At 37.6% G+C, this 13081-nt stretch overlaps 1 protein-coding gene across 2 annotated transcripts in view; it reads right to left on the bottom strand.

Annotated features, from left to right (window-relative positions):
* GAK (cyclin G associated kinase) overlaps positions 1 to 13081 on the bottom strand; it is a 76670-nt gene that overhangs the window by 21001 nt on the left and 42588 nt on the right. The window contains exons 15-21 of one of the 2 annotated variants that reach the window (XM_030467346.1): positions 11675 to 11808; positions 10301 to 10495; positions 9157 to 9274; positions 5298 to 5377; positions 4770 to 4963; positions 2723 to 2881; positions 1105 to 1575 (exon numbers count right to left, since the gene is read on the bottom strand). In XM_030467346.1, coding sequence (XP_030323206.1) covers positions 1105 to 1575; positions 2723 to 2881; positions 4770 to 4963; positions 5298 to 5377; positions 9157 to 9274; positions 10301 to 10495; positions 11675 to 11808 — 1351 coding nt within the window. Of the gene's footprint in view, positions 1 to 1104; positions 1579 to 2722; positions 2882 to 4769; positions 4964 to 5297; positions 5378 to 9156; positions 9275 to 10300; positions 10496 to 11674; positions 11809 to 13081 lie in introns of both variants that reach the window. The other variant, XM_030467345.1, reaches the window with a different exon arrangement.

Raw genomic sequence — 13081 nt, 5'->3', positions numbered from 1 at the left:
TAGAACAGTGGTCAAATACTCTCATTTGTACAGCTATCTTTCTCTTATCTAATTCAAAGGTAGAATAAGATACATACATTGACTACTGCCCAATTTGGTTTTTTTTTTAAATATATAAGAAAGGCATAGTTAAAGATAAAAAATCTTCTCTTTTATAAATTTCTGCCAATGTAAAAAAGATGGTGACTCCTCATTGACTGTAACATAGTTCAGTACAGAAAGGCTTCAAAAAGAGAGATATTTGAAATCATTTAAATGCTCTGCAAAAACACTATGCAGCTGTATGTAGATTAAAGCTTTTAGTCCAAGTGAATAATCTTTGGGCAAATATGTTTCACCTTGTATGTTTCCCAGATTAATTGACTCATGTTCCCCAAAAAAATCTTACTGTAAGTTCAGGCAGAGAAATGCTATTCCCTCAAGTTTAGTCATGGGACAAAGAGCTAACTATCCACTGGTAACAGGAACAAAACCTCTAAGTTAGAACAGTTTGTTTTAAATACCAAGTAGATGCCAGTGTGTAACATTATCTTTCAGGATACAGTCCTGCCATAATAATCAGTAAAACCAGCAAGACAACACACTTTAGCAGTACTATTATCCTACTGGTTGAACTGTAATCTACCAGGTTTCCAGCAGCCTGGCAGTCTTACTTAACACTCAAAAATCCCACACAGACTTCTGACCTAAGCAGCAGAGCTCTGTACCATATCTAATGCTATGGCTTTACATAAAGAGCAAGAAAGCAGTAAGTTGTTACAATTCTATGCTTTTGTATGACAAGTTTACTTAAATATTTAGAAAAGGATCTAGCATGTAACACTGGCATGGGAAAGCTATGAATTCTTTAAGAATACTAAATCTTCTTAAATCCAAAGTTTGACACTTTTCTGTTTGGTTTAAAGCTACTAGGATACTGTCAGTATAACAAAACACCTGGATGTTACACAGCACTTTGTCTAAAAACATCTGTTCTATGCAGAATCTTGCTGTAGACCAACACTTCTTCAGTGTACAGCTTGAAATATGGTACTTATTTTTTAAGAACAACACAAGCAGCAGTTTTTATCCGTTACCAGCCAAGGAGTGGTTCAACTTACATACCTGAAGACACAGTTGTTGCTGGAGATGTACCCTGAGTAGCAGCTGGACACTGACTGCTGAAAAAGAAGTCTGTTCCTTGACCAAGAAGATCACCAGTGGGCTCTTCTGAAATCTGTGATGCATTACCCACAAAAAGATCATTCAACAAGTCTGCATTACTTGATGAAGTGCTTATTTCTGAGACAGGCCGTTTCTGTTCTGGTGAAATATCCGAGTCTAGTCCCAGTAAGTCTACATTGTCTTCATGAGAAGGTTTTTGTGACAGTGCAGATGGAGCTTCGAAATTGGCTTCAAAAAGCAACTCTCCTTCTGGAGTAACAGAGTCTTTTTCATCAGTAATTACTGCACTTTCTTCACCTGAAAATGCAGGTAGTTCCTCATCTGAAGCATCACTCTCCTCCCTATTGTCAGATAGTTGAACACAATCATTTTTAGATGAACTCTCCTCTTTGCCACTTTCTGGACTTTTTCCTTCTTAAATGAAAAAAAATTACAGCTTTAGATAACAAGGATTTGTCTGCCAGCCAGGATAACAGACTTTCATACTTGAAAATGAGACTGACTTGGGACATTCACCTCAGCACATGCTACCACTTATGGCTTACAAGGTCATCCAGTAGCTGCTGCTCCCCTCAGTGACAGCATTCAGTTATAGCATAAGCAGTCACTAACATTTTTGCCAACAAAGTAGAACACACAAAGGACTTACACACACACACACACACACACACACACTATAAAGTTACACTCTCCCAGTCCACACATACTGACTTGGACTCCACTGGCTACTCTACTTTGTTTCCTCTGTTCCTCAGCCAGCCCAAATGGGGCTGTGGGAATGCATATACTTTCTTGCACACCTTTAAGGTTAAGATTTTTATAGAAAAAGAAAAAAGTAGCTCCGCACTTAAGTTATTGTGCTTTTAACCTGTCAGGTCACTAAATAGCATGCAGCCGCTCACTGTCCCCATTTTCCAAGGTAGTGGGGAAAGAGAACAGGAAAAGATAACCTCGTAGTTTGAGAAAAAAAAATTAATACTTGAGATAAAATAAACAGTAAGAACAGAGCATGAAAACAAGTAATGCACAGTTCAACTGCTCACTATCCACTTACCAATGTCCTGTCTACCCCTGGCTAGCAAACCCAAAGTAGAGAAAATTCCAAAAGTGCAATCCAGGAAGAGAGAAAAAAACCTTCCCAGCCAACCCTTATCTGTAAGCTGAGCATAATGCTGCATGGTATGGAATATTCCATTGGCCAATTTGGATCTGTTGCTGTGGCAATACTCACTCCCAGCTTCTTGCACACAAACACAGTAGCAAAGCACAGGGAGTTGAAAAGTCCTTGATTTCATAGCCAAAACATTAGCGTATTATCAACGCATTCTGCTGAAACCAGGACAGTTACAAACAACACTAAAAAACATAACTTGATGTTTATTCAAATGTAGTGGAATGGCCGCTTGTTAACCTGCAGAGATCACTCTTTAAGTAGATTTTTCTCAAGGTCTGGTGAAATTGATCTTTGTTGCATAAGAAGGCTGAAGCACTCACTGGGAGGTATGAATGCAGGTCAAGAAACATACAACAAATTGTTACTTCAGAGGAAAGCCCGTACCTTTCCAGTCCAGAGAATGAAAGAAGTTATTGGCATCAGTACTACTGCTGCATGGGGATTCTGTCTCAGTAGGTGCACTTTCTGAAGACTGCTCCATCTGGGATGCTTCTGCTTCATACTGTGCAGTTGAACCTGGCTGTCTAGGCAGCTCTGGTTTCCCTGTAAGATAGATTTTATGCCAGAAGCCTTAAAGAGAAACTTCTAAAACTTAATCCTGGGTCACAGAAGCTGGTATTTGACTTGCAGACTGATTGCTACAGCAAGACAACCATCTCAAAGTAGTTAGTTATTAATCTGGAAAGAGAAATTTCTGCACCCACACTGCCCATCTGAAATTAGCGCTGTTAACTTTGTTTTAAATGCACGAGCTGGTAAGACTTTGCTTTAAACTAGATCATTAAATTAAATCAGACACATAGCAAAACACTCAAGCATTCTATTTCCATTTGTAGGAAAACATGGAAACAGCTTGTCCCAACCAGCCCCTAAAGTATGCAAGAGCTATGAACATCAACTGCAGTTAGAAACTGAACAACAGAAAAGAACAAATAAAACTACAGAAAAAAACCCCAAAGTACAAAGCCAGGGAAAAACATGGAGTTGTTAACAATCATTTCAAAGACGTTAAACAATAAACTGTGTGCCTACAGTTATGTTTCGTGTTTTACTGAGGTCCAATATAAAGTGACTCTTGTGTAAGACTGAGTCTGGATATTTTACCTGCTGCTATAATTGTCTCCTGAAAAGGAGGTTTCCTCAAGGCAATTAAGATGATTCCCTAGATAAGTGTTAATCCACTGTTTGATAGGAATGGCATGAATGTTTGGGAGAAAGATATTTGTCTAACACCAAGCTAGTAGTGCACTTTTCCACTCTCCTTCCACATACTCAATTGTAGCGTACAGCTATGTTGAAAAAGTTGCCTGTCTCAGAAAACACACATGAAAGACCATAACTAACTGGTGCAAATTCAACTATAATGAGGCATGTTTTATAAAAATGGTCCACAGCACTTGTTCTTGCCCTATTCCCTTCCCACCAGTTTTATCAAGTATTTTCTATCAAATCTGAAATCCTTACATTTTAATTATGAATCAGAAAATGGAAGTGACTTACAAAAATAGAAATAATTTTTACAGAGCCTCATCACCAATGAAACACCTTAACTTTAGTGAGTTGTTATGTTCACATTAGAATTTTAAAAGCCTACGTAAACTAAGTAAAATAGAAAGTGACCTAAATCATAATATAAACCAAATATATACTGCTTAAAAAAAAGTTAGATAGCAGCAACTACTTCGTATAAAAAGTATAAAAAAAAATGTAATTAAGATGTACTATACTAAGAGTAGAAACTAAGATCACATGTATGTTGTACTAAAATCATCACAATAATCTCCATCGTGCTTTTTTATCCTGGAAGCACAGAGAAGGCTTAAGAGCCTTAATGAAAATGTCAAAGCCAATTACTTATACCAGGACTAGAAGAAAGACACTGAACAGCATTAATGGGAGTTAGTGCAGGCATCTACAGAGGAAGCACAGAATATGTACTATTAAAAAAAGAAAAAAACCCAAAACATCTGCTGGACTACATCAGGAAAATTTGAGAAATTTAATTAGACCCTTACTTGACTATACATAAGAATCTCAGTAAAAAGATTTTTAGATAAGATTACTTGTAATGAATGCCAAATTTTAAGTGAAATGATAATGGTGTAGTTTTTGCCAAATCTAGTTGTTTCAAGACATTTTCCCTACAAATCCTGCTGTCACAATTCCATTCGATAGATTCACTGCAAACAGAATATTCAATAGCTTTAAATAAAGCAAATGTAGTACCAGTGGAGGTAAGACAAGGACAATTATAATCTAGTAGTTGAGGTTAATTTATACTCCATGTAATGCAAATTTAAGTGATACTTACAAAAAAACACCTTTTAAATTTCTTTCACTTAAAGGAATGTCTGAAATGAAACAGAAGCCTAAGACACTAAGTACATTAGAAACCTTATCATGTTCATTAATGTTTCAACAGATTCATTACCAAATTTTGATAGAATCTCTTGTTGTTCCTCTCGGGTGGAGAAAAGGATCTTGGGATTCAGTCCCTTTATATTCATGTTATCCCATGGTGGCTGTTCACAGCTGGGTCTGTCTCTAGGCTCCACCTCTACTTCCAGATTGACTTGAAATAAATCAGGATATTTTTCTTGTATATCACAGGCATCCAGATCATACCTGCAAAGACATATACAAGTAGATTTTTGATAATGTCTAACATTATATTCACTGTAGTCCAGAACAGAAACCTAAAGCAATTAGTGTAAGGACTAATTGCTGTATTTCTTTATTTTCCATACATTTTAAAGAGGTGGCATTCTGCTACAGAAATTTTTTTATTATTATGAACAAAAGCTTCAGTTTCCTTGAGGTGAGAAAACAAAAGAACCTTCTTATTGCAATCAAAGTCATCTACTTTGTACAGTGACTATATTTCCTCACCCCACTGTACTGGGGCAGGTTAAACAGTTTAAAATACAACATCTAATCTCCTACAAAAGTGTCAGCATACTTAGCAAATTTCACTGAGGTGGCATTTCGGGGCACAAAACCTGTGTGGAACTGAATCTGAAACATCTTCATCGAAGCCATCTGTTGAAAACAAGAAATACAGGGAAACTGCTTAAATCCATATAAACAGTGTTTTGCCCTTGATATAATGCAGAATCTTTTCAGCATTAAAATGTTAGTGGGTTTTTTGTTACCTTTTGTCAGTTTAATAGCATGCATACTTCACTTGAGACACTTAAATGCAGCCTAAACCAGAACACAGATAAATCTATTACTACCAGAAACAAACAAAAGATGTTGAACCAGATGCCTCTCATCAGTAACTCATACTACCATGTTTGTTAAATATTTCCAGACTCTGTTGTAGAGACAAACTGCACAACTGTTACTATGTTATTATTACTGAATAATATACACTCAGAAAACCTTGTTGTGCAATATATTAATCAAAAAATACATGTGATATATAAAGTAGTCCATCCAGAACAACTGTAGCACATTTCAAGGATACTTCCTGAGACACCACCAGGAATTCTTTCCTTTGCAACTTCTCTGAATTAAATCTGGCTAGTATCATTAAAGATAATAGAAGGAGTTTCTATAAATCTGTAAATAGCAAAAGAAGAGCTAGGGAGAATCTCCCCCCTCTACTTGACCTGAGAGGGAAACTTGTGACTGAGGACATGGAAAAGGACAAACTGCTGAGCTCTCATTTTGCCTCAGTCTTAATCAGTGCCTATTGCTCCCTGAGGACACAGCTCCCTGAACTAGAAGACCAAGATGGGGAGCAAAATGAAGCCCCTACAGTCCAGGAGGAAATGATCAGTGCTCTGTTGTGCCTCATGGATGTGCACAAGTCTATGGGACCAGATGGGATCCACCTGAGGGTGCTAAAGGATCTGGCAGAAGTGCTGACCAAGCCACTCCCCATATTTACCAACAGTCCTGGCAAACTGGGGATGTCCCACTTGATTGGAAACTGGCAAATGTAGTGCCCATCTACAAGAAGGTCTGAAAGGATGATCTGGGGAGCTATAGACCTGGAAGTTTGACCTCAGTGCCAGGAAAGGTTATGGAGCAGGTCACCTTGAGTACCATCACATGGTGCATTCAAGATAACCTGGTGATCAGCCCCAGTCAGCATGGGTTTACAAAAGGCAGGTCCTGTCTGATCAACCTGATCTCCTTCTACAACATGACTCGCCTAGTGGATGAGGGAAGAGCTGTGGATGTGGTCTATATGGACTTCAGTAAAACTTTTTACACTATCTCTCACAGCATTTTTCTTCAGAAACTTAGGGCACTTACCTTGTATAAATATACCCTGCACTGGATAAAAAAATTGGATAGATGGTCTGGCTGAAAGAGTAGTCATGAATGGAACTGAATCTGGCTGGTGAGGTGTCACGAGTGGTGTTCCCCAGGGTTGATTCTTAAGTCAACCATTAATCCCAGGCAGTATAATAGAGCTTTTTCAAACTAATTTTTTTATAACCATTCAAATTTTCCAACTCCTTCTTCCAGTGAATGAAATACTACTTTCCGATGCCTGATGAGCACGTGAGAATCCGGAAAATACTACTGCAGAAGACTCATGCAGCTCCTGGTCATGCACAAATACAAATCACAGCAAGCAGATACCCACAGTGTATTTTTTCCCTGGCTTTACTTATAATACATGTGAAATAGTTGTACTAGTCCTTACAGAGCAAGTCATACATTAACAGTGCAGTAAATATGATATAATAAAATTACAAAAGCTTTCCTTGAAAATGAGTAACCAGAAGTCAGGTAAAGCACTGCCAGCATCTTGAGGGAGATTATCCCCACCCCCAAACTTGCAAGGCCACATATGAATACAGAGCTGGGCTCCCCAGTACAAGAGAGCCATGGACAAACTGAAGAGACTTTTCTCTGATCCACCCCACCCCTACACTGAACAACATATGAAAGCCTGAATGCCCTATTAAATCAGCTTTCCTGGAAGAGAAACTAAATCCTCTCTCAAATTAACCATGATCAGGTGGGAGACATTCAAAATGCCCAGAGCTTCACAGCAATATTGAAATGCAATGGTTGATCTCTGTAAGAATTCTACAGAGAGCTACAGCAACCAATTTAAAGTACATAAAACTAATGATGTATTGAATATTGTTCCATCAAAGCTCCAAACTAGAGTCAAAAACATAGTTTATGTATCATGTGTTTCAGCAGATGGGGGAGAAAATTCTGATGTTCTCCAAACAGTGAATAAGTGCCAGAGAAACCCCCTCAGAGACATTCCATCATCAGTGAAAGAGACTCCACAAGGACCATACGCTAACTTTGTCTGAGTTTTCCCCAGCAGTATGCCTTCTTAACTGATGACCTTGAACCACACACTGGTTATTTTTGGGCATCAGAGAATCATTTCACTGAGCTTTCAGTTTTAGCATGTTCTGGAAGATGTGGCCCACAGTACTTGGGACGTTAAGAAAGCCTTGAACCTTTGCAACATGATGAGATTTGATACTCACCTTGCAACACACAAAAAAGAAAAAACGTAGGGGAAAAAATTTATTTCAGTAATAGCACCTATGTATGACTATGCTTGCTTGCCCCAAACGTAGGGAAACTTGAAGAATTTCTGGATCAATTTTCACAAAGTGCAAAGTTTAGGGTAACTTGCAGCAATCTTTTCTTATCTTATACGTGGATCTGTGCACTTAAATTAAGTTCCACATCAGGAGAAAAAAAAAGCGCATGCTGATTTTTTAGAAATTTGAAGACAGGCTTCATTAATAAGATTTTTTTTTGTGGTTTTGCAATACACATTTGCACCCATAGTTGATGCAAACAGACATCCTCCCTAAGAGAACAAAAACCAGTAAAAGTTATTGGCTACAAACCCCAGACCTGGCTCTAGAAAAAGGGTACACAACCACAGGGATTTTTCTAGATTGCTTTGTACAGCCAGTCCCTGGAATTCCACTTTTCTATTGAGCAATATTTTTCCTTTGGTTGCAGTTTGTGTGTACAGAATTCAAAAGCTCTGGCTTATTGGATAACTTGACAGATAAAAAACACTGCCGAAAAAAATGGCTAGAGGCTTTTAATACAAATAATAAATATCACTACAAAAATAATTTCAAAATGCTTTCCAAAATGAGAGCAGTAAGAACAAACTACTTATTAGGCTTTAAAAGGCTGAATTCACAAGTTGTTCTGGTTTAAGCCAGGACAGAATCAATTTTCTTTTTAATTTTACTTTTCAGTGATCTCTTCTAACTCTAGTTTCTGAAATTATCAGCATGATTAACAGCATCAGTGCAGGACTGCTTCTAGGACTAGTAACATTTGATGTTTATAGTTACTGCTGGAGAATGGTATCGTGAACCAAGGTCATTACTTGGTTCTTAAAAACATTAGAGAAACAAAAGGGGGAGGGAAATGGCTCACATCTGCTACTCTCCTGCAGAAGGGAGACTGGACAAGTGACCCAAAACTAACCAACCTAAGTAAGCATTAGCTTTCAGACTTGCCCAGGGCCTGCCCTGCAGTCTCAGTGGTGACTTGAGTGTCACTATGGGTGGGAGTGGCATGATACTGAATTTTGTATCTATTTTCATCATTGTTTAGTTTTCAACTCCTAAGTCTCTCTCCGGGAAGTGTTAATAGAGTTAATAGAGATCATCTGTCACTCATTTAAATGCTGGTCCAGCACTAAAACTTGACACAAGTACATGAAAACCTCACACATTTCTCCAAACAAAGAATAGAAAATCACTGCTAATACTTAATGAGGTCACAAATACAATTACAATACAAAATTGTAACAAAAAAAGACAATCTACCATGGAGGCTGTTAAATTTATCATTACCTTGGCTTGTAGTCGGCCTCCAAGTGTTGACCTGGCATGATAGATAACAATGAGAACATCTCCCTGGACTGTTATACCTAGTGGAATTACTGCTTTTCCATCTTCAATTTTGAACTCCCTGAAGAAAAAAATTATCAATTAATTTTGTTTAAAAACACAGCATATTAGCTTATGTTTTGTCTGGTTTCTCCCAGGCCTTTTACATTAACCCATAAAAATCTGATTCAGATTTTTATTATGGAGATCGAATCAGCTCTAAATAAGTAAAACTTAAAAGCTGTTTTAAAAATAAAGAGATTAACAGTTGCCTACAGCAGAGCAACAGACATACTTAGACCTATAGTTCCCACATCAAATATGTGCATCCTTAAGGAGCTGTTGTGAAATGCAAGAGACAAGATACTAAGAAAGCTGTTTCAAAGAAAGGTGCAGCCAGAAACTATAGCTGCATTGCTGGGATACTCTAAGACTCCCACTGAAGGACAGAGATAAGGAGAGGAAAATGTTACTATAACACCCCACAGCTGCTTCTGTTCCTGTTCTCTTCAAATGCATCAAACTCTCTACAGGGCTTGGATTTACAGAGAAGCTAGAAGGACTTTAGTATTCTCTCATCTTGCCTTTGTTTGTCAGTATCCATACCTAACACAGCTAGTACCATTTGCGACTCCCATGTTACATTACAGCAGCAGGCATCAGAGCTGTACAGGGGCTAATAAGCAATGCTTTTACAGCCACCATGCCTGGGGGACCCTTACTGTTTCCATGACTAAGACATGATTTTCTGTTCAGTACATGTACAACACAGATTGGTCTTCCTAGTTCATACCACATAAGGTGAGAGGGAAGAGGGCCTTACTCACCTTCTGCCTCACAGTGCCCACTGTGCCACCACATCATTATACCTACTGTCTGCAGGAACAGATTGAATGTGCTATCATAAATACATTGTCTCTTCCCCATGATTTACCTTCCATGATCAGCTAAAAGACAGAGAATCTTTTCCATACACTGAAGCAGCTTTCTGCTTAACTGGCACATAAAAAAATCATTATTTCTTTTCACAGTGTGGACTTAAATATTTAAGTTAGTCTAGAAAAACACATAATGCGATGTTCCAGAGCAAAACATAACCTGTACTTACTTCATTTTGTCATATTCCTGGGAAGTAGTGGCTAATCTCTCATCTCCCACATAAACTTCACAAAAAGGCCTGCAGCCATTGCGCTGCTTACTGAAAAGAGGAACTGGAGTCATGATGATTGATCTGATGAGGATAGGCTTGCTGTGAGGAATAATGGGTTCTTCAGCCATCATGTCACACATGTATTCAATGTATCTGCCAAAACCAAAAGGAACTCATTTAGCCAGAGAACCAAATTTTAAGAAAAGAGTGAACACATATGCCACTCATATTCAGCCACTGAGCAGTGATAAATGATAACAATGTAACACTGGCAACACTTAACAGCACTTCAAGCAAATGAATTTTCAAATTTGATACAAAATCACAAAGAGAAAATGAAACAAGCATGGAGTATATAATCCATAGCCAGCCTCACAATTTAAGGACAGCAGCACCATTTCTGTACAAAAGCATTACGGCTGCACCACAGCAGAAATACTGAATGGCCAGAAAACTGAACATAATACTGCTTATGAACTCATCTGCACCTTGGTCCCATCTTCCAGACAACTCCAGGCATTGCCTTAGGTTTGCAGCTTACAAAAATTAACTTGTAAACCAAACTATCCATTCTTCCCCAAGGCCTTAAAACACCAGACTAAGAGAACACAGCAGTTCTGAAGCCAGTAACTCGAAGCTTCCTTGAAGGTTTTAAACTTAAGTTATCTTGTAGAGGACTCATTAAAAATACTCAAAGTTTGCACAACCGCAAGATCCGCCACTTTTACTTAACTAATCCTTTCTTCTCAGTGTTTGAAATCTAGTCCTTTTTGTAGGAAACACCCCTACTATCAATGTTAATTGTTACTGAGACGTTATTGTTTTAAGAGCAATACCAAATTAGAGAAAATAATCAGCTTAAAATATTTTTCAGAGTATACATAAGTCACCTTTGCATGCACTCCTTTAAAAAGCAAAAGGCATTCTCACAAACAGAAAAGATTGACAAACTTGGAGTGTTCTGACACAGCAGAACCTGTTGTAGTAAACTAGTAAACATGGAATAAGTCTTACACATGTGGCAGATTATTTTGTACTTCAGAGAACATTCAAAAGCACTCCATACTCTTGGGTTTATTCCCAATATATCTTTACTACACACCATATTTGACTCACTTTTGATAAGACCATGAATAACTTAAAAACTCACAAAATGCAGTACTGTCTGTACTCATGAAAGATCTGCTATTCACTAGAAAAAGCATTTTGTTGTACTTAGACATATTATTGAAATAATTTATCTTCCTAAGAAGGATCATGTAGTAGCATAGTCACAACTAGTGTAATAACTACTTGCTTCAACAGAACCCAACTAATAGTCTGATACCATACCTTTTATGAGAAGGCCAAATGCCAGGAGGACAGCGTTTCATACTGAACATATAAACTGCAGCTTCAGCAGTAGTGAAGAGACGACAGAAACACAGAAAAGAACAAACTACAACAGCAGAAGCTGCTCTTCCATCCTACAAAGAAAAATTGTAACTTTGTTATTACACCTACTGGAAAACACATTACAGTAGATACTGATTAGCATGCAATCTCCTCATTTAATGTAATGATGTCCAAAGTTTAGTGTGATCATTAGATTTGAAGTTCTTACCTGAATGGGAAATGCTTTAATTTCATTTCCACAAAATATCAAAGATACTACTTATTACCTGCTTATTCAAATGTGAATACTTGCTTTCACTTAACACTGTCTGAGATTTTCAATGTTTATTACCTTACTATCACTAATGGGAGAGGTGGGGGTTTTTTTGTTTTGTTTTGGGTTTTTTTGCTAGCGACACAGATGAGGTTTTTTTGTAATCATTTGGTATGTCAGTGTGGAAGTGAGGAAGGAAGAAATTTACCTCTAACTTTAACAGGCCTTTCCTTCAAATCCAGGGCTTTAGTCTGACCACTTATTTCCAGAGGTCACTTTTGAACTAAAACTAGTCTGTAATTCTATGGGCTGAACCCTATCTTTCAGTTCAATTTCACACAAATGGAACACAAACATGGTCCCTACCATGAGTCACCTACATTTAGGACAAAACATTAATGAATGCAAGGCAACAAAGAAACAACACTGACCAGCATGACAAGCAGTGACCTTTTTCTTGCATTAAAAAGCCACACTGAAGGGAGAAAAAAATAATTGTATAAAGACATCTGCAAGTAATTACACCAAACTCTTTGCAACTGCAGCATGAAGTTAGAGGACAACTTTACAAGACTAAATACATCACTTTACAACCAGAAATACATCATTCAAAATAAAGAATATCTTACTCAGTAGTAAACTCAACTGAAGAGAGAACCTTGCACTTCAGAAAGAAGCTTGTTCAGTTGCAAAATGGGAGCAAAAGAAACTCTCCCATGTGGAGATAAGGCAGTAAGAATTTTAATTTTTCTATTTATGTTTTGACAAGGATGGTAGATCTTGGCTACAAAAATAAACAGCAACAGAAAACAGTGAATGGAAAAAGCTAAATTTCAAGCTTGTTTTGTACCAAAGCCTCAAAAAGCTATAGGAATTTTGCCTCTCAACCACTGTCAAAAGGAATAACCTCTATTAATATAAAATATAGCTTTTTCTAGTGTGTGTATAATTATCTTGATCTGTTTAAACACAGGTCAAATATAGCCATCAGAAGGCAAACCTAAGCACACACGAAGAACTGCAGTGTAATCTTTAGCAAGTCACTGCCAGTAAATTTCACCAAGATGATTTTGTACTCACACCTTCTTAAA

Source organism: Calypte anna, chromosome Z (genome assembly GCF_003957555.1).
Source record: "Calypte anna isolate BGI_N300 chromosome Z, bCalAnn1_v1.p, whole genome shotgun sequence".
Taxonomy (NCBI): Eukaryota; Metazoa; Chordata; class Aves; order Apodiformes; family Trochilidae; genus Calypte; species Calypte anna.
Note: the sequence above shows the minus strand (reverse complement) of the source record. Positions and strands in the feature narration are given on the sequence as shown.